This window comes from Mus caroli, unplaced genomic scaffold (genome assembly GCF_978045245.1).
Source record: "Mus caroli unplaced genomic scaffold, Mus_caroli_1 scaffold_16, whole genome shotgun sequence".
NCBI lineage: Eukaryota > Metazoa > Chordata > Mammalia > Rodentia > Muridae > Mus > Mus caroli.
Genome location: NW_028227271.1, coordinates 64,606,333 through 64,628,120, shown reverse-complemented (window position 1 = coordinate 64,628,120; position 21,788 = coordinate 64,606,333). Strand labels below are relative to the sequence as shown.

General features: G+C 39.9%; 1 protein-coding gene across 2 annotated transcripts in view; it reads right to left on the bottom strand.

Annotated features, from left to right (window-relative positions):
* The window catches only part of Lrp12 (LDL receptor related protein 12), an 85,081-nt gene that overhangs the window by 27,805 nt on the left and 35,488 nt on the right, over window positions 1-21,788 (bottom strand). Inside the window, exon 2 of one of the 2 annotated variants that reach the window (XM_029469889.2) lies at window positions 18,557-18,613. The exons of the other annotated variant lie outside the window; for it this stretch is intronic. Coding sequence (XP_029325749.1) covers window positions 18,557-18,613 — 57 coding nt within the window. The remainder of the gene's footprint in view (window positions 1-18,556; window positions 18,614-21,788) is intronic. 2 annotated transcript variants of the gene reach the window in all.

The following is a 21,788-nucleotide window of genomic DNA, read 5'->3' as shown; positions in this document are numbered from 1 at the left end:
TCCAAGAGCTGACTGTGAGCATCCACTTCTGTGTTTGCTAGGCCCCGGCATAGTCTCACAAGAGACAGCTATATCAGGGTCCTTTCAGCAAAATCTTGCTAGTGTATGCAATGGTGTCAGCATTGGGAAGTTGATTATGGGATGGATCCCTGGATATGGCAGTCTCTAGATGGTCCATCCTTTCGTCTCAGCTCTAAACTTTCTCTCTGTAACTCCTTCCATGGGTGTTTTGTTCCCAATTCTAAGAAGGGGCAAAGTGTCCATACTTTGAGTTTCATGCGTTAAGCAAGTTGTATCTTATATCTTGGGTATTCTAAGTTTCTGGGCTAATATTCATTTATCAGTGAGTACATATTGTGTGAGTTCATTTGTGATGGGGTTACCTCACTCAGCATGATGCCCTCTAGGTTCGTCCATTTGCCTAGGAATTTCATAAATTCATTCTTTTTAATAGCTGAATAGTACTCCATTGTGTAAATGTACCACATTTTCTGTATCCATTCCTCAGTTGAGGGGCATCTGGGTCTTTGCAGCTTCTGGCTATTATAAATAAGGCTGCTATGAACATAGTGGAGCATGTGTCCTTCATACAAGTTGGAACATCTACAGGATATATGCCCAGGAGAGGTATTTCGGAATCCTCCCGTAGTACTATGTCCAATTTTCTGAGGAACCGCCAGACTGATTTCCACACACAATGGAGGAGTGTTCCTCTTTCTCCACATCCTCCCCAGCATCTGCTGTCACTGGAATTTTTGATCTTAGCCATTCTGACTGGTGTGAGATGGAATCTCAGGGTTGTTTTGATTTGTATTTCCCTGATGATTAAGGATGTTGAACATTTTTTCAGGTGCTTCTCGGCCATTCGGTATCCCTCAGGAGAGAATTCTTTGTTCAGCTCTGAGCCCCATTTTTTAATGGGGTTATTTGATTTTCTGGAGTCCACCTTCTTGAGTTCTTTATATATATTGGATATTAGTCCCCTATCTGATTTAGGATAGGTAAAGATCCTTTCTCAATCTGTTGGTGGTCTTTTTGTCTTATTGATGGTGTCTTTTGCCTTGCAGAAGCTGTGCAACTTTACGAGGTCCCATTTATCTATTCTTGATCTTACAGCACAAGCCATTGCTGTTCTATTCAGGAATTTTTCCCCTGTACCCATATCTTCGAGGCTTTTCCCTACTTTCTCCTCTATAAGTTTCAGTATCTCTGGTCTTATGTGGAGTTCCTTAATCCACTTAGATTTGACCTTAGTACAAGGTGATAGGAATGGATCAATTCACATTCTTCTACATGATAACCGCCAGTTGTGCCAGCACCATTTGTTGAAAATGCTGTCTCTTTTCCACTGGATGGTTTTATCTCCCTTGTCAAAGATCAAGTGACCATAGGTGTGTGGGTTCATCTCTGGGTCTTCAATTCTGTTCCTATGGTCTACTTGTCTGTCGCTATACCAGTACCATGCAGTTTTTATCACAGTTGCTCTGTAGTAAAGCATGGTGATTCCACCAGAGGTTCTTTTATCCTTGAGAAGAGTTTTTGCTATCCTAGGTTTTTTGTTATTCCAGATAAATTTGCAGATTGCCCTTTCTAATTCATTGAAGAATTGAGTTGGAATTTTGATGGGGATTGCGTTGAATTTGTAGATTGCTTTTGGCAAGATAGCCATTTTTACTATATTGATCCTGCCAATCCATGAGCATGGGAGATCTTTCCATCTTCTGAGTTCTTCATTAATTTCTTTCTTCAGAGACTTGAAGTTTTTATCATACAGATCTTTCACTTCCTTAGTTAGAGTCACGCCAAGATATTTTATATTATTTGTGACTATTGAGAAGGGTGTTGTTTCCCTAATTTCTTTCTCAGCCGGTTTATCCTTTGTGTACAGAAAGGCCATTGACTTGTTTGAGTTAATTTTATATTCAGCTATTTCATTGAAGCTGTTTATCAGGCTAAGGAGTTCTCTGGTGAAATTTTTAGGGTCATTTATATATACTATCATATCATCTGCAAAAAGTGATATTTTGACTTCTTCCTTTCCAATTTGTATCCCCTTGATTTCCCTTTGTTGTCAAATTGCTCTGGCTAGGACTTCAAGTACAATGTTGAACAGGTAGGGAGAAAGTGGGCAGCCTTGTCTAGTCCCTGATTTTAGTGGGATTGCTTCCAGCTTCTTACCATTTACTTTGATGTTGGCTACTGGTTTGCTGTAGATTGCTTTTATCATGTTTAGGTATGGGCCTTGAATTCCTGATTGTTCCAAGACTTTTATCATGAATGGGTGTTGGATTTTGTCAAATGCTTTCTCTGCATCTAACGAGATGATCATGTGGTTTTTGTCTTTGAGTTTGTTTATATAGTGGATTACGTTGATGGATTTCCATATATTGAACCATCCCTGCATCCCTGGGATGAAACCTACTTGGTCAGGATGATGATTGCTTTGATGTGTTCTTGGATTCGGTTAGCGAGAACTTTATTAAGGATTTTTGCTTCCATATTCATAAGGGAAATTGATCTGAAGTTCTCTTTGTTGGGTCTTTTTGTGGTTTAGGTATCAGAGTAATTGTGGCTTCATAGAATGAGATGGGTAGGGTACCTTCTGTTTGTATTTTGTGGAATAGTTTGTGAAGAACTGGGATTAGATCTTCTTTGAAGGTCTGATAGAACTCTGCACTAAACCCATCTGGTCCTGGGCTTCTTTTGGTTGGGAGACTATTAATGACTGCTTCTATTTCTTTAGGGGATATAGGCATGTTTTGATCATTAATCTGATCTTGATTTAGCTTTGGTACCTGGTATCTGTCTAGAAACTTGTCCATTTCATCCAGGTTCAAGTTTTGTTGAGTATAGCCCTTTGTAGAAGGATCTGATGGTGTTTTGGATTTCTTCAGGATCTGTTGTTATGTTTCCCTTTTCATTTCTGATTTTGTTAATTAGGATGCTTTCCCTGTGCCCTCTAGTGAGTCTGGCTAAGGGTTTATCTATCCTGTTGATTTTCTCAAAGAACCAGCTCCTCATTTGGTTGATTCTTTGAATAGTTTTTCTTGTTTCCACTTGGTTGATTTCGCCCCCGAGTTTGATTATTTCCTGCCATGTACTCCTCTTGGGTGAATTTGCTTCCTTTTGTTCTAGAGCTTTTAGGTGTGTTGTCAAGCTGCTAATGTGTGCTCTCTCTAGTTTCTTTTTGGAGGCACTCAGAGCTATGAGTTTTCCTCTTAGAAATGCTTTCATTGTGTCCCATAAGTTTGGGTATGTTGTGGCTTCATTTTCATTAAACTCCAAAAAGTCCTTAATTACTTTCTTTATTCCTTCCTTGACCAAGGTATCATTGAGAAGAGTGTTGTTCAGTATCCACGTGAATGCTGGCTTTCTATTATTTATGTTGTTTTTGAAGATCAGCCTTAGTCCATGGTGATCTGATAGGATGCATGGGACAATTTCAATATTTTTGTATATGCTGAGGCTTGTTTTGTGACCAATTATGTGGTCTATTTTGGAGAAGGTACCATGAGGTGCTGAGAAGAAGGTATATCCTTTTGTTTTAGGATAAAATGTTCTGTAGATATCTTAGACCCATTTGTTTCATAACTTCTGTTAGTTTCATTGTGTCTCTGTTTAGTTTCTGTTTCCATGATCTGCCCATTGGTGAAAGTGGTGTGTTGAAGTCTCCCAGTATTATTGTGTGAGGTGCAATGTGTGCTTTGAGCTTTACTAAAGTTTCTTTAATGAATGTGGCTGCCCTTGTATTTGGAGCATAGATATTCAGAATTGAGAGTTCCTCTTGGAAGATTTATCTTTGATGAGAATGAAGTGTCCCCTCCTTGTCTTTTTTGATGACTTTGGGTTGGAAGTCGATTTTATTCAATATTAGAATGGCTACTCCAGCTTGTTTCTTCATACCATTTGCTTGGAAAATTGTTTTCCAGCCTTTCATTCTGAGGTAGTGCCTATCTTTTTCCCTGAGATGAGTTTCCTGTAAGCAGCAAAATGTTGGGTCCTGTTTGTGTAGCCAGTCTGTTAGTCTATGTCTTTTTATTGGGGAGTTGAGTCCATTGATATTAAGGAAAAGTAATTGTTGCTTCCTATTATTTTTGTTGTTAAAGTTGGCATTCTGTTTTTGTGGCTGTCTTCTTTTAGGTTTGTTGAGGGATTACCTTTTTGCTTTTTCTAGGAAGTGGTTTCTGTCCTTGTATTGTTTTTTTTTTTTTTTTTTTTCCTTTTTCTGTTATTATTCTTTGAAGGGCGTGATTCATGGAAAGATAAAATGTGAATGTGGTTTTGTTGTGGAATACTTTCGTTTCTCCGTCTAAGTTAATTCAAAGTTTGGCTGGGCATAGTAGCCTGGGCTGGCATTTGTGTTCTCTTAGTGTCTGTATAACATCTGTCCAGGCTCTTCTGGTTTTCATAGTCTCTGGTGAAAAATCTGATGTAATTCTGATAGGCTTGCCTTTATTATGTTACTTGACCCTTTTCCCTTACTGCTTTTAATATTCTATCTTTATTTAGTGCATTTGGTGTTCTGATTATTATGTGTCAGGAGGAATTTCTTTTCTGGTCCAGTCTATTTGGAGTTCTGTAGGCTTCTTGTATGTTCATGGGCATCTCTTTCTTTAGGTTTGGGAAGTTTTCTTCTATAATTTTGTTGAAGATATTCGCTGGCCCTTTGAGTTGAAAATATTCATTCTTATATACTCCTATTATCCTTAGGTTTGGTCTTCTCATTGTGTCCTGGATTTCCTGGATGTTTTGAGTTAGGATCTTTTTGCATTTTCCATTTTCTTTGATTGTTGTGCTGATGTTCTCTATGGAATCTTCTGCACCTGAGATTCTCTCTTCCATCTCTTGTATTCTGTTGCTGATTCTCGCATCTATGGTTCCAGATTTCTTTCCTAGGGTTTCTATCTCCAGTGTTGCCTCACTTTGGGTTTTCTTTATTGTGTCTACTTCCCTTTTTAGGTCTTGGATGGTTTTACTCAATTCCATCACCTGTTTGGTCATGTTTTCCTGCAATTCTTTAAGGGATTTTTGTGCTTCCTCTTTAAGGTCTTCTACCTGTTTAGCAGTGTTCTCCTGTATTTCTTTAAGTGAGTTATTAAAGTCCTTCTTAATGTCCTCTACCATCATCATGAGATATGCTTTTAAATCCGGATCTAGCTTTTCGGGTGTGTTGGGGTGCCCTGGACTGGGCGAGGTGGGAGTGCTGGGTTCTGATGATGGTGAGTGGTCTTGGTTTCTGTTAGTAATATTTTAGTTTACCTTTCGCCATCTGGTAATCTCTGGAGTTACTTGCTATAGTTGTCTCTTGTTAGAGATTGTTCTTCTGGTGATTCTGTTAGCCTCTATCAGCAGACCTGGGAGACAGGCTCTCTCCTCTGAATTTCAGTGGTCAGTGCACTCTCTGCAGGCAAGCTCTCCTCTCACAGGGAAGGTGCACAGATATCTGGTGTTCGGACCTCCCTCCTTGCCGAAGATGAAGGCCCAAAACAGGACCTGTCCCAGAAGCTGTGTTGCTTAGGTCTATGACAGAAGCTGTTAGCTTCTGTAGTCCACACTCTCACCTGCACAGACTAGTCTCGGAGCGTTCCAGGAACCAAGATGGCTCCCCTAGGTGCTCCTGCAAAAGCCCTCCCAGGCTGGGCAGACACCTATCCTCTGGCCAGGAAGGTGCCCAGTTGTATGGAGCCCGAAAAGGGGGCTGCCTCAGAAACTCTGTGGCTCCCGCCTGTCCCAGAAGCTGTTAGCTTCTGTAGTCCACACTCTCACCTGTGCAGACTACTTTCAGCGGAGTCTCGGATCCAAGATGTCTCCTGCTGATGCTGAGGCAAAGCCCTCGAACATGCTTTTTTATATACCTATACTTGCATACATATTAAAGAAAGACTGCCTTTGTTCTCAGTCTGTTGTAGTTCCCTTTTCTATACTTACATAATTCAGGAGGGTTTGTAAATTTCCCCCCGCTCAATAATACCATGTACTTACCTCCACTTGTGGGAAGAAAAATTACAGAGGCAAAGAGATCAGCTTAAAAGAAAACATGTAAGAAAGTGCTATTATAAGTGTAATTAAAGAGATTATTTTTTTGCGGGGGGGGGGCGGGGGAGGGGGGAGGAAGCCATTGCTGGGGCTAAGAAGACAGCCCAGTTGGTAAAGTACTTGCTTTGAAGCAGAAGTACCAGTGTCTATGTGAAAACAGAAGTGGTGTATGGTCTCTGCCATCCCACTGTGGGGGAGGCGGAGACACATGCACCCCTGGGGTTCGCTGGCTGGCCATTCAGTCTATGCTTCCCTACAGACTCCAGGGCAATCACAGATCCTGTCTCAAAAACCCAAGTTAATTATGGTGGTGTGCTTGGTGCTTAGTGTGACACCTGCGTCACAGTCCACCAAGGTTCAAGGAACATCATGGAGAGGGCCAGGGAGCCTGCAGGAGCCAAAGGCTGTGTGGGTTGCAGTGAAACAGTGTCTTCTGGACAGGACAGAGCTGCTGCACTCATGAATCCTAATAGTTGTGGCTGCTGCGTGCAGAAGAGCTGCACAAGGTCAGGCCAGCAGACATTGCAGCATAGGTCAGGAGAGGCCCAGGAGACCTCAGGCCTCACTGGTGACGCTGCGGGGAAGGGCAGATTTCTTTAGGGGTGTAGCTTCCTATAGAGTGCCATGCTCCATGGGTAATTTAAAGAAAGCTTGAAGTTGAAAGGGGAAACAGTGGGTTCTGGGAAGAGAAGAAGGCAGACAATAGGGGGCAGATTAAAATACACTGAACGCATGGATGAATTCACACACACTTTTCAAAAAATAAATTAATAAAATTCAAAAAACAAACCAGTAATCCCCCAAACCAAAGTGGGTGACTCCCACTAAGGATGGCCTACCCAAGGTAACTTCTGGCTTCTAAGCACAGGCATGTGCAAGTGGGTATATCATTAAACATATGGGAAACACTGTAGCCATGGAAGTCAAAGGCAGTAAATGTTGAAAAACAGACCAGCTTGTTAAATAATTTATATGAAAATCCACTACCTGCTGGCCCACTGCCGATTCAGAAGAGTGTAATTCACATGCATATTCTCCTGCATTAGCACAGATACGTAAGGCTGGATATAGCAACAGAATTATTCCCATTACTCTAAGTGGCATTCCTTAAGAACCAAATTATTTTGCTTGCACATTAATTTTAATCAAAGCTGGTAATTCCATGGTTTCTTGAAGACCACAATGTTCATAACAAATAATGAGAAAATGATGTTAAATGGTGGTAAAATAAAACACCCAATAAAGTCAGAAGCGACACCATATTGAAGAGGAACTGGAGACTGTAGTAAGCTGTGATCTGCGGAAGGCACTGAAGCTGAGTGTAATTACACTGTAAGAAACTAACCATTCCCTGGGAAGGCTCTAAGCATGATGAGCAATTCTGAAGTTGCTGGCAAAGCACAAGATAAGATGAATTGGGAGGATTCAACCTTTTACACATTTTTTTTTTTAAGTCATGAGGGCATTCTTTTTTCCCTGCAAGGGCATAAAAATTATTGTTATGGTGCCTACATTTTCTAATTTATACACTAGAGAATTAAATGCTGAACAAGGGATTATTTCTATCTCCTGGATGGGGAAAACTATTAATTTCCAAAGCTTGAGTTGACTCTTGCAGGAAGCACTTGCATTGAAGTAGAAGAGACGAGGCAGGAGCGATACTTGGAAACAAGCTGGTCTCAGAGTCCATGATATCCAAGCCATCTCTATCAGCTATTGAGACAATGTATATTATATATCTAAGTCATTATGTCCTTTGTGTGCTGAAGTGGGGGTAATAAAAACTATCATCTCCTTTATTAAGGACACTGAAGATCAAAAAACTCCCTTATTTATAAGGGAGCTACATTAGCAAGCTGATATCAAAAGTCCAGTTCGCCCACCTGCAGCTAGTTTCTTGCAAGCATAACAGAGATAATCAAATTAAAAGAGAGGTCCTTTGGGCTCACAGCTTCAGAAGGTTGGTCTTTGGTGAGATGACTCGTCAGAGTTGGTGCCTGTGATGCCTTATGCTAAGTCAGAAAGCCAGAGAGTAAGAAGGGGCCAGGGTCCTGCAATCAGCACTGGGGGCAAGCTGATCACAAGACTACCCACGGTCTTCACCTCTGAAATGTCCACCGCCTCCAAGTGTCATCTCGGGGACTAAGCTTTCACACGTGGACCTTATAGAAATGTCCAAACTAAAATACCCACTAAGTGAGTGGCTTTGTACAACAGAAGATTTTGCAAAATTACAGATAATTAATATGCAATCACACTTTGAAGAATTATTCTCAAAGTGTCAGAGATAAGATTCCACATGTGAACACGTTTGTTTGATACCTTCAGGGGGTCTTGCCCACTCCGAGCAGCGGACGGCTCATCTGGATGCTCTGTACTCTCATCATCATCTACGCATGATACTCTCATAACATACAGCACGCTTTGACTGTATTCTAGGTGCTCACTCCAACGGTTCCAATGCTGAGTTTATTCACTGTTCCAAGTGATAATACATTGTAATCTTATTAAAACAGCCATTTAATAGATACTTGATACCATATAAAACATGATTATATAACAGATTAATAAGCACATTTTTGTATAGTAAAATATTAACAAGATTAAGTTACACAGCATATAATATAAAAGTTATGGTATCCCCGCTACCTCCCTCAAGCTCACAGAGGCGCTGAGCTCTAATACAGCATCTGGAACATTCCATGGCCAGGCTCTGGAGAGGTAGGCAATTCACAGTATCCTCTATTGATGTGAGTTACTTTCCTTAAGAATGTAGTACCTTGCATCCCCACCCCCTTTCTTTGTCTGAAGGAGTTTCTTGGGTTCACACTAAGTTCTATTTTATATTCTCTAATCTTAAAAAGCCTAGTGGGCTCATTATCAACTAGAACATGGCACCTTCTTATGTATGTCTTTCTTCATTTGACACATGGATAAAAGCACTGGTCAATGAAAAAGTGAAATTCTTTTTGGTCGCTTCAGCAAAAGATCAAGGTATTTGATTGAAAAACTAAAATATCATTGAAATCCCCCAGAAAGGTACAAAAGACCACTCCTCATTCATGTAACTTTCTATGTTACAATTATCCACATAGCACTATTAAATAATTGGCATTTAAGTTTTTCTTTCAGATTCCTTACTTACAAGTCCTTAAGAATTCTAGAATTAATATTTCATCAGTGAAACTTTTAAAACTACCTTATAGTGTTTAAAATTAAAGCAATAGCTAAAAACAAACCATTTAACCACAATGCTAGATACATCACAAATTGTTAACTCTTGCATAAGTAAAGCAACTGCAATTCAGACAGCAGTAAGTCCCCCCACCCCCACCCGGTAAGGAAGTCCCCCACCTGCCTTTCTTAAGGCTACAACTGAACCCTCAGTTGTAAATGGCTCTGGGGATGAGCAGGGGGCTGGGTCTCTAAGTATCAGAATAGGCAGCTATAAAATGCAAACACAGAAAGGTGACAAACGAGGACCATTCTGAAAGAGTCAATTCTGACAAGTAGAAAATAACGCTTGACAACCGTCTCAGGTCCACACTTTGCTAAGTTAATTAATATTAACAAGAAGTAAAGAAGTTTGAAGGCAATATTTTTTTCTTAGCTCTCTATGCTCACTCTGCCTGATAAAAGATTCCACATCAAATGTAGAATAGATTCCAGACAAACTAACCTCATTTAGCACATTCAACTCTTGATATTAAAAGGGAGGAACATAGAGCTGTCTCATTGTTGAATGAGTATGACATGCCAGTCCTAACATTAAAATAAAATGTAAAACAAACAAAACTTTCCAGGTGAGAAAGGATTAAGCCCCCAAATCTCTTCTAACAATCATAATAATAATAAGCATAATTTTTTTCTAATTATAGACAGAGTCAATCTTATTTTGTTTACAATATTACATTTCTAGAACACAAATAAAAAAAGCAATTAATTTCTTATTTATTTTCATTTAAAAAAAAAAACAGTCAGAAAAGTAAAAGGTTGGGTCCTGACAGAATTACCACAAGGAAAAATATTAAGAAATGATGATCATATCTAATGTAAATACTCATATATGCTACAAATACTTGTGTCAACTGGCACAACCTCTTTTGATACAATACTTCTATTAGGATTTTACACTACGAATACAGTCTTAGAAATAAAAATGTTAGTTACATATTAACATCCTGCAGCATGATCCACACTAGAGGGAAATCACTGAGTATAGCTCCAAACATTAAATATAAATCCCACAGGATGGGAATTTTATGCAAGCATTAAAGTAATGAACATGAACACGAACACAAATAAAAATATAAAATATAAAATTTTAAACAGAAAGGGCAGGAGATAAGATTAGTCATAATACAAGTGAAAAATGTAATTTAAAGGTATGCACAGAAAAGGCACAAATGAGATAAATTAAAATATTATATATACTGTGATAAAAATATCTCCTGTGTTCTCATAGACTGGAACTTCTGCTGAACTTCACAGCCAGAGTTATCACTACATCTGGAGGTCACTGGAGAGACAAGAGTGCTAGCCTACTGTGTATTCAGCCAGTTTGTTTAACTTGCTTTTAAGAGGACGGTGTAACAACCAGCCTTGCTTCTCCTGGATTGCAAGGTAATCCAATTTTTTAGAGCTGATGAATAGATGCAATCTTAAATTATGGAGTCTTCCATACCCTGGCCATGTATTTGTATCATTTGCTAAAAGCAGCAACTACAAAGGTTGAAAGTGATCGGAGCGAGTCTCCACCATGCATGCTGGACACAACATCTGGAGACTAGTTGATCAACAATGGTTTTGCTATCTGGGTGAGTTGAAGTAAGTGGCTTAATTCCTTGTATAAAACTTCATTAAAGACTTCTGTAATGGATTCCTCGTTCTTTCCCTGTGGGAAGTCCTTGGTTAGGGACAGACTGACACACAAGATAGACACACAAGGACAGGCACCTGAATAGACACAGGAACAGATTCCCAAGATAGCCTTCAGACTTCAGACACCCAAGCAGGCACAGACTCATACAGCAGGCAGAGAGCAGAGAGAGTGAGGTAGAAAATCCAGATCTGGATTTGTTCTTGGTTAAATGGTCCCAAGGGTTAAGTGCTTTTATTTCTTTTCTTAATGCAACACATCTGCTGCTCTACTGGTGACCCAGAGTTAATCACTAATGTGCTTAGTACCTGCGATATACTAGGAGGCTAAGTGTAATAGGCTATTTTCTTTATCTTTTTGCTTTTTCATTTTTTGAAGAAGTTTAATGAAACTATAATTCAATGAATAAATAAAATTTCTGAAAACCAACCTGATTTAGAAACAATAAAAAGTAAGAAAAAAATAATCAGAGATTGGTTGTTTGATTTAATTCAAACTCATAAGTTAGAGTAAAACTTAGTTTAAACACCTCTTCAAAAATCAGATATGTTTGTTTAACAAGTACAAATGGCTTGTTATTAACCTGACCTAAAACATGTTCCATTCCAGTGGAGTTAAGAAGCTACAATTTAGCTATTTTTTTTAATTAAAAAAATTTAAATGAACAATTTAACTTAAATAAAAATTTAGATTTAATATTTAAAACTAAACTGAGATAGCCTTTCTGTTCATCTATAACAATTAAATTACTTGGTACTGTTCTATATAATTTTATAATGATTACAACACATTATTAGATTCACAAAACACTTGTCTTTTCTCCTGCTTATAAATAAGGAGAAATTTTAAAATCTAGCTCATGAAAAGCTCTTAATTAAAAAAGTAAAGATATTTAATAATTTTTATATTCACAATTATGACTTTATAATTCAATATTTGACATGCCAATCAGTAGTTATGAAAAGAGCAAAAGGACAAGTACATATCTCTTGGAAGTTTTTGAGGAAGAACGGAACAGAAATGAAGACTCAGAAGCAAAGTGTTGCAAGCCTGGGTACCAGAGCCACACGAGTCATAAAGTAACAACTCCCTCCATTATGGTGTGAGTGAAAAGTCCTACTATTCTCACTCAGTAAAGTCACGAAAGTCAAGTCATTTACTATTCACTAAACATCATTTCTAGGTCTTTTGTAAATGTATTTTCTGGCCTACAATGCTAATGGCTTACCACAGGACCTACTGTGATAAGACCCTGCACATGTGCAGCCTGCACATCACAGATCTACGGTGATAAGTAGATCTGCACATGGTCATGTCTCCCACTGAGTAGGTTCCTTGAGACTGTTACCTACTGTGAGGGTTTGTGTTAACTTCGACTTGACAAAATCTATGATCACCTGGAGATGGGCCTTTGGACATGTCTGCGGGGACGATAAACATTACACTAACTGATGTGACAAGAGTCATCTTAATTGTGGGAGGGGCCATTCCCTGGGCAGAGGACCTTTGACTGCACGTGACAGAGAAAGCAGGCTGAGTTCACATTCCTCCTTTGCCAGACCGTCTCAAGCTCCTGCTGCCTAGACTTCCCTACCACGATGGACTGCACCTTTAACTGTGAGCTAAAAATAATCACTTTCTCTCGTATTTTTCTTTTATCAGGGTATTTTATAAAGCAATAGAAAAGTAAGACACTCCCACTATCTGGGCACAAGGTCTGTATCTGTGCTTTAATGTATGCAGAATAAAACAAACTCATTACAGATCGGCTGAACATGCATTTGAAGGGTCCTAGATTTTCCTGTTGTAGAAATGTATATTTTTCATTTTCAAAGTGACTGTACTTACAGGATAAATTAGGACCTAATTAAACATTTTGAGTAGACGTTCTGCAGTGCAGACAGCTGGAGCAGGAGACTGCAGGACCTAAGGGGCAGAGGCTTAAGGTGAAGTCTTAGCGCAGACTGGGCGGCAGCACAACTGATGAGCCTTCCTCTTCCAGGGAGGCTATCTTACAGGTCATCAGCTCAGGGAGCAGACACCCTTGTGATCAGCACCAAAGGGACCGAATTCTCCTGGATGCAAGGAGTTCAGAAACCTTATGCAGCATGTACTTTGCTAACCTCCAAATCTAAAATCCAAAATGCTCTAAAATCTGAAAGGTTTTTGTTACAATAATAGAATTGGAGCATTCTGGATTTCAGATTTTTGAATTAACGATGTCTAATGAATAAAGACTACATAAATATTCCAGTCCCAACATTCCAATCTGAAATATTTCACACAAGGAAAACGATGTATGAATAGTTCCTTACTGGCCAAAGTCTTTGAGAAAACATCCACTTATTCTTTTAATATGTAACAGGAATAGGTCTTACATGCTGTTCTTCACAGAAGGACGATTTTTATAAGACTAACCTTTAGAAAAAAAATTCACATTAATAATGTTTTACTGTCTTCTGAAATGGAGTATTTTATTGATTTATAAATCCACTTAATCAAAATACACATTGTTATGGATGAATTGTATTATCCTCAAAATACATTTATTAAAGTCCTAACACCAGTACTTCCGAGTGTCACTGTGACTTCAGGGAGACTCTTTGATGAGGCACTAAGTTTAAATGATATCACACGGGTGGGATATTATGGTGCAGCTTCAGGAGCCATTAGAACAGATCTAGGGCAGGACACAGTAAGAAGGCATCTCAGAGCCACAGAGAGAACACTGAAGAAACTGTCCCTCCCCCGTCTTGGTTTTGGGCTTCTGTCTCTAGACTCACAAGTGTGGTGCTTTGATAGGCAGACACGGTAAACAATAAGTACATCTAAACCTATCTGAAACTCCTAAGTAGAGAAAGGCTAATAGAGAGAACACATTTTGCTCCTTTCACAGTGTGACTTTCTGCTGATGCTTCTCATATAGGAACTTACTTAAGAGCAAAGGCAGTACTACAAAACAGCCTAGCAGCCTATCTCAGACGAACAGACAAAAGAAGACATCTAATCCTGATCAGGTGATGTCAAATCTACAATTTGATACTGGATATGTCCAAATTCCTGTAGCTTTCCTTACTGCATATTAATCTGCTCAAGTCAGCAACCAGTATTAAGTGACTGATATACTATAAAATCTTCCCGTTAATGAAAATACACTCAAAGGCCAAAGCCGACCATCCTGCAGTGTCACAGCTCACAAAAAGCTCACACATAAACTCAGATTCCAACTGCAGCTACTCCTTTAGAAGTTACCACTCGTTGGATTTTTGTAATAAAGAATATTTACAATTGTCTGAAAAAGATTGTTAAAACACTCCTATACATTTTTAGTTATATATCAATTAACATATCTTCATGTGTCAAATAAAATATTATGTTGCAAAAGAATGAATGCAGAAGTAAATGTTGAGAAACCAGCTACTTTAAATCCATCGATAAAAGCTTATAATAAAATATGATACTGTTGACATGTTTGTTTTAAAAATACATTTTAATAAAACTATGGTAGAGACACAGCTTGCGATAAACTCATTTTTTTGTTATTTTAAATTGAATTTCCAAGTTTTAAGGCAATTTCTCATCTTTAATTCCTAGTATAGTGAATACTGATAGTGATCAAACACATAAACTTTTATTGGACATGATGCTGTGCAGTAATAATTCCAGTAACAGTCTCACTAAGGCAGGAAGATTGGTTTTAGGATAGCTTGGGCTACACAATAAGATCCTGTCTCAAAAACTACCACCACAACGGAATAGGTGGGTAACACACATCAACAGTCCTGTAACAGCAGCATGTGAGAGGTGGGGCTGGACGATGAGTCACCTAGTCACAGCTCGTTAAAGAAAGTGTGGGCAACAGAAACCGGGTCTTAACTGACCCATCTACAACAGCAACAGCAATAGCAACAGCAATAGAGCGAGAGCTGTAGTTCAGCTCGATTAGAGACACAAGGACCCGACATGCTCAAGGCCCTCCCTGGGTTTAATACCCAGAACTGCTAACAAAACAAGACTCCACCTTTTCAATTTTTTTTTTTTTTTTTTTTGTGAACTGTAATTCATTCTTCCCTTAAAACTCACATGCCAAACCCTGCTCCCAATATTTGAAGACCGAATCATTTAAAACTTTTTTTTTTCCTCACACTGACTTATTTTGTGGGTGGGAAGGGGCACCGGAGCTAAGAGAACACGTGCAGTGCAGGGGAAGGGCACACGCAGGGCTGGTTCCCTGCTTCCACCTTACGGGATCTTGGGACAGAAGTTGGTGGTGAGTGCATTTACCCAACAACCATGCCAGTGTCCCAGCAACAGTCTTAGAAGAGGTAACTGAGATAAAATGAGGATGGCTTCAAGCCAATAATGAGTCAGCCAGAAGGAACCAGCTTTCACTAAGGATAGGCTAGGTGCTAAGCTTCGAAACAGTTTAAAAACAAGTAATGGTCTCAGGCTAGGCTTGGCAAAGACCTCCTGAGAACAATGTCACTGCCTCCATGGCTCCTGATTCCCGTGGGGTTATGGGTAATACTGCTTTTGCTCCTGAAGGTTTATCAGGAGGACAACATTTCATTATCTGTCCTGCCATTTTCACCAGAGTCATGGCGGCTGTTCCTCCATGGTTCTTTATGCTCTTTTGATGACCTCCTACAGTTCAAAGAAAGTCAGTCCCAACAGATGATGACAGGTGGTGACTTCAGAGCAAGCACTAATGCCTGAAGAGACTGATTATGGCCTCGAGAATCCTTGCTGTTGACATGGCCATGGCTTTGCTTAAGGAGACTTGGCTGTGCCAGCTCCAATGACAGACCCTGAGATGACGCCACCTGTATCTACTTCCGATGACGATGACCTTACACATAACCTCTGACTTCCAGGTCTTCCCAGAGCACGTCTCTGACCCATAACAGTCATGTAATATAGGCAGCATCCTCTCGCTATCCCAGGGAGCCTCTGTCCTGCACACTAGACCCCTTCGTGTTACAGCCTACACCTCACACAGGTTTTATTATCTGTGATCTGTATCAAGGGAGGGCAGGGTGAACTGGTTTTACAGAGAAACAACTCCACTGACTGCTAGCCTCTGGCACAAGCAGAAGCACTAGCCAAAGAGTTTAAGGATCTACCAGGAGCAGAGTGCAGGGAGAAAAAGACTACAGGAGAGTGGCCAGACCCAGTCACAGGAGTAGTTCCAGGAAGCCACTGGGAATTATTACCTCTATTTGTTGTCTATCAGGTTTCCCCCAATTCTACCCTGTAAGTGAGTTCTGAAACAGAAGGTGGACAACTCAAAATACCTTCAGGAAGTTGGTGAAGCTGAGCAGACTCACAAAGAGTGAATAATAAGATGGCTGGGGGTCACTCTCAGACAACTCTTTTTTTTTTTTTTTTAAGATTTATTTATTTATTATATGTAAGTACACTGTAGCTGTCTTCAGACACTCCAGAAGAGGGAGCCAGATCTCCTTACGGATGGTTGTGAGCCACCATGTGGTTGCTGGGATTTGAACTCTGGACCTTCGGAAGAGCAGTCGGGTGCTCTTACCCACTGAGCCATCTCACCAGCCCTCAGACAACTCTTAAGACAACTAAAAAGAAAAACGAACAACTCCACAATGAATGAGTCTGCAAAGACGCTGAGCACTGCTCAGTCGCCTCAAAGAGACACAAAGCAGCGCAGGTGTTTGGAAGAGGTTTAGAAAAACGGAACCATCTGGAAAGGACACTCTGCACCCTGAGCAGCTGCCTGCAGGCTGTGTGCAGTGTGCTCCAGGTTCCCAGTTTTGTGAGCTGTCACCCAGGCTGGGGTGGGCTTTGGTGATGCAGCTGTCTTTGAGTCATTTCTGCTCCTGTAAGTGACCCTTCAATCAGAACCCTGTAAGAAACACCAATAAGACTCAATGGCTCCCCAAGGTGGACTTTGGTGGCATCTGTGCTTTGGTCTGTCATGGGCTCCCTGTCTGGGGTGAGTAGACGGTGTGTGTTCATCTCCCCTGAAGTCCGTCACACAACACTAACAAGGGCTCCTAATACAGAGAGTTGAGGGTCCCCACAACCAAGGCTCGCAGTTGCTGACACTAAAGGAGTTTTAGTCTGCATGTTCATGACTTCCATCAAACAGAGTGGCATAGAGCTCACTATAATATTAGATTGAGTGTACTTATAAAAGGAAAAGAGACTTTGTCTTTTCCTCTAGGCAGTCTCAGAAGAACAGTCAGATGCACCAGGAATCAAACTTGCTAGCACCCAGCTTTGGACTTCCAGCTTACCACAGAACTTTGAGGAAACTGCTGTTACTTAAACCATCTGCTTAACTCAAACTGCTATGGCAGGCTGAAAGAACCAGGATTTGAAAAGAATCCTAAGATAATGGTTTTTAAAAACTTCTGAAACAAAAAGTCTTTGTTTATGGAGATTAAAGTATTTATTAACAATACTATTTCCTTTTGTGAATTGGGAATGTAATCACAATTCTCATTAGCTGTTAAAAAATGGGACACAGGGACACACACGATCACTTTTAGAACTTAGCTTTACTGAGCCAGTTGTTACTCAAGTGAAGCCCTAGGTTCCGAGCTAGTGCCCACTGTGGAAGAGAACCAACTCCAGTCTGTCTTTTCACCTCTTCACAGGGGCTGTGTCATACAATAATAAATAAGATGAAATAGAAATCTTTGGTTTTAGTTGAGGTAGGGTCAATACACAATTAAAAGCCTATGAAGAAGTGAAATAAATAACCAAACAATGCTATTTTGATTTCTGGGAGACCAGGCATATTTGTGAGTTTACTGAGCACACAGACAAACCCAGAACTGGTGATTAACTTCCTGAATACGAAGTCAGAGACACAAAACAAACAGCAAGCTTCTAAATTTGCTTTATGGGAGAAAAGAAACAGATAAAAGAATCACAAAATTTATAATAAAAAATCAGTAGGCTGATAAATATTGCTGTGTAATTTTTAACCACCTAAATCTTGACAATAATACAGGCAAATGGATAATTATTAGCAATTATTAGTAGTCAGAAACTATTTCAATACATGAAAAATAAATTGTTTTTGATATGCTCATAACTACAGTTAGCAGAGCAATACAGTAACAAGCTGGAAGTCATTCAGAGCTGTGCACTCATGGCCTTTGGTAACTAAGCTGTGGCTCAGATGGATGAAAACTCAGGTTCTCTCCCTGACTTGTGAGGCGCACAGACACAAGTATGCTAATGGCTTGCTACTGGTAACACACTGTGCACTCAAGTAAACAGCTTTGCGTGGAATATCGCTCTAATCTAAAGTGTCTAACAAGATACTTCATTTCTAAGTCCGTAAATTTTAGGGACAACATTCAAAATTAATTTCGTCTTTACCCAAGTTTGCATAGAGAGAAACACTAATTTTACTTGAGCTTTCGGCTTAACTTACACATGAAGATAATTATGTCGTCTGTTTGGGAAAGTATAATCAACCCTTAGGCATGCAATATCACTGTATCTTATGAGAATTTCTCCATGTTCCAGTTCCTTCTTTCCTTATTACATGCTGCAAAAGCAGCAATAATTTTTATAGCCAAATATCACCCCATAAGGTTTTCAATATTTACCATATAAGTCATGCATGAAATTTAAACATTACAAAAGATGACTTACCAGTTGACACTCCTGAAATATGCACATTTTCAGAAAGTTCTGCAAGAGCACCATTTCCTAAAATTAAACATAATGAATAAACTAATTTCCAAGGCACAAGTCATAACGTTTTCACATTCTTCTTAAAGGAAGACTACACATAATGACTCTCAATTATCAGAAACTAAATTTTTATAATAATGTTAGAAGAGTAAGACAAAACATTTTGGAAATTATAATACACTGCAAATAGAGATCTCACAAATATATAGAGAGCTGATTAACACTGACAAGAACAGCCAACCACTGATCAACAGGAACGGAATGAACTGTGGCGCAGAGAGACCACTTACTTCAAGGCATCCTGGTCAGAGCCTGTCCCATCAGCCACTGGTTATTGTGGGAGTTCTAGCTAAAGCTCCACTTTAACAGAGGTCTTTCATTGTCATGTATCTTCCAACCTTTCCTGCTCCCTCAAATAAATGCCAAAGGAACCCCATCAGGTATTTGTTTTGTAGAATATATTTTAATATGAATGATTTTCCATCAAATATTACCCCCTCAGCACTCTTGCTTGTGTGGGAGACCAGTGCAGGATCTTGAACACACAGAGCAAATGCTCTACAGTAAGGCACATCCCCCGTTCTTCCTGGGATAGACTGCACGTTGGTTTTCAAGTTTTGTCTTTCTTCTCTTACTGTCTACATCTGAACCACAACAGTCAGGAAGGGCAGAGGAAGGATTATCTGCAACGGAGGCGGATCAGGGTGAGCTACCTGAGCGACAATCAGAAAGTGAAAGCAGAGTTCTTTCTGGTTGAATAAGGAGAAAACTGCAACATTATAACTAACCACTTTTCTTTCTCCAGCTACAGAACACTTTTTCTCAGACCCTAGAGCAATAGCTGCTCATACCATGATAGTTGAATAAATGAGATGTGTCAAGGCATGTAGCACTAAACAGCCATTCAGTTTTTTCCAACTGTATAAAGTGAAGAATTACTACTGAATAAGACAATACTAAGAAAAGCACACTTAGTCAACTATAGCTCTATTAGTCACATGAAAAGAGCTGCTATGTTGCCTCAGAAACAATACAGCAGGAGTGAATGCAAATCTGGCTCACTTATTTTACACTGTGGGGCAACACCATACATGCTCTATTTCTTTTGCCCAGCAAAGTAAATCGTAGGGCCACTAGCAAGTGCGCATCCACTGTTTTACCACATACAACTTACTTATTTTAAAAAAGAAGAAGCAAAATGAGAAAGGCATTCAATAAAGCAACTACCATAGTTTGTCAAAGGCAGCGTCCACTTCCCGAACCTCTGCACTCCACGCCCCGAGAACCCGAATGCGCAGAAAGCTGGAGCAGCAAGGCCAGGTCTGGCTTAGGCCTTCTATGATGCACAGCTACTACTTACAGCTGTGCTTCTGACATCCTTATGGGCAAATATAAAACTGTGGATTTTAGTGTTAGACATACATTCTGTTAAACCTTTTCCCAGGACAGTAAACAAGAACAGGCTAAGGAAGAGAAGTGGGTGCCATGGGCTCTGGACTAGATGGCCATGCCCCCAACACCAGCACTGTCACCTGCTGCGCAGGTGAGCACAAGTGCCTTGATTCACCCCTAAGACAGGGAAACACATCACAGGGCTTAATGGAATCCTAAAAAGGAAAAAAAAAAACTGTCTAAATCTATCAATGTACAAACGTGTAAACTGATAAAGCCTTATAATAAAGTGTTTAAGAAACTGAAATAAGTAGCCAGATGTAGTAAAGTTTTGAAAAAAAGTCTCAAAATATTAGACTATGATCTAATTTTAACTTTAAAATCATGTACATATAGCTTACAACATTCATATTTATATAGCCATGTTACATACATACATGTGTATGTAAACCCTGGTAAGTCTAGGGGTATGTAAAACTGTAAACTCCAGGAACAGGTCAGACAGATAAATTCTGTACACTTAAACAAGGACTGAATTTGTTATACATAGGCACAGAGTTCTTGAAAAATATTATTCATATTATATAAAAAATAGAAAATGAGAGAACAAATATTGCTAATTCCTTATCATTCTGGGGGAATAAAAATGTGTGTATGTACAGCAGTTAGTTATTAGACTTACATGCACACGCGCGCACATACACATACACACACACACACACACACACACACCACTAGGTCCTATTCTTGGGAGTGGGGAGCTGGAGGAAGAAGCTGGGGGCAGCAGTGGGATAAAGCTGGGTTCAGCTATTTTGAACCCTGGGGACTAGCACAGAACATGACATAAATAGAGATATCCAGTCTCTAGCTGCTCAAATAAAGAGTACTTGACATGTAAGTAAGAAGTATGCAAAGTCCTGGCTCCCAAAGGGCTGGCACTCTCTTGAGAAAATAATGCAAGTGTCCTACTCAGGAGGGAATGAGAGACTTTCTATCAAAAGACAGAATGGTGTGCCTACTAGTTTCCCATATCAGCCAATTCCATTGGAAACCACAGACATTGAGAATTGCATAAGAAATGTGACCCTATACATGATGTAATCACAGATCTATTTGAAAAAAATGCAAGAGAGAAAACAGAGAATTGGTGGAAGGTGGGATGTGAAGGGACCATGTACCCAGAAGAAAATAAACAAAACTAAGATGCTCACACAGAGCTCCTCCTACAGGTCAGTACAGGAACTGCAACATGCCAGTAAGTTGATGTTGCACAGTTAAAAAAGCTGGGGGTAAAGGTTAACTAACTCAGGGATGAGATGTCAGTCTGTGATGTAAGTTGGAGATTGCCTAGACAAGAGGAACAAATCAGGTGAGCACTGCTACTGCACAGGATTTCTGCCTGGAGACTTCCTGGTCCATGAACACCCAGCAGAGCAGGGACACCTTGCTAGGCCAGGGGAACAGAAACTGGACTAGAGAGGCAACAGCACTATTCCGAGCATCATAGAGTGAAACCTTGTAAAAATATTACCCCCAAATGTGCATCAGGGTCCCCCTCTTAGACTAATCTGCATATGTGTATGGTGAGTCTTCCCAAGGGACAGATCAAGAGCTGCTACAAGGTAAAAGTTAAAACACTTCTAGATCACCCACTGAAGAAGTTCTTCTCTTGAGTGTGGAAGAGGTCTCAGGTGGAGCGTTCCAGATAAAGGTCCAGGTATTCCCAGCAACCTGCATAGCCACAGCGGTAGGGCCGACTGCTTTAACTAAAGTTGACAGCAAGCCAGCACATTTTCCC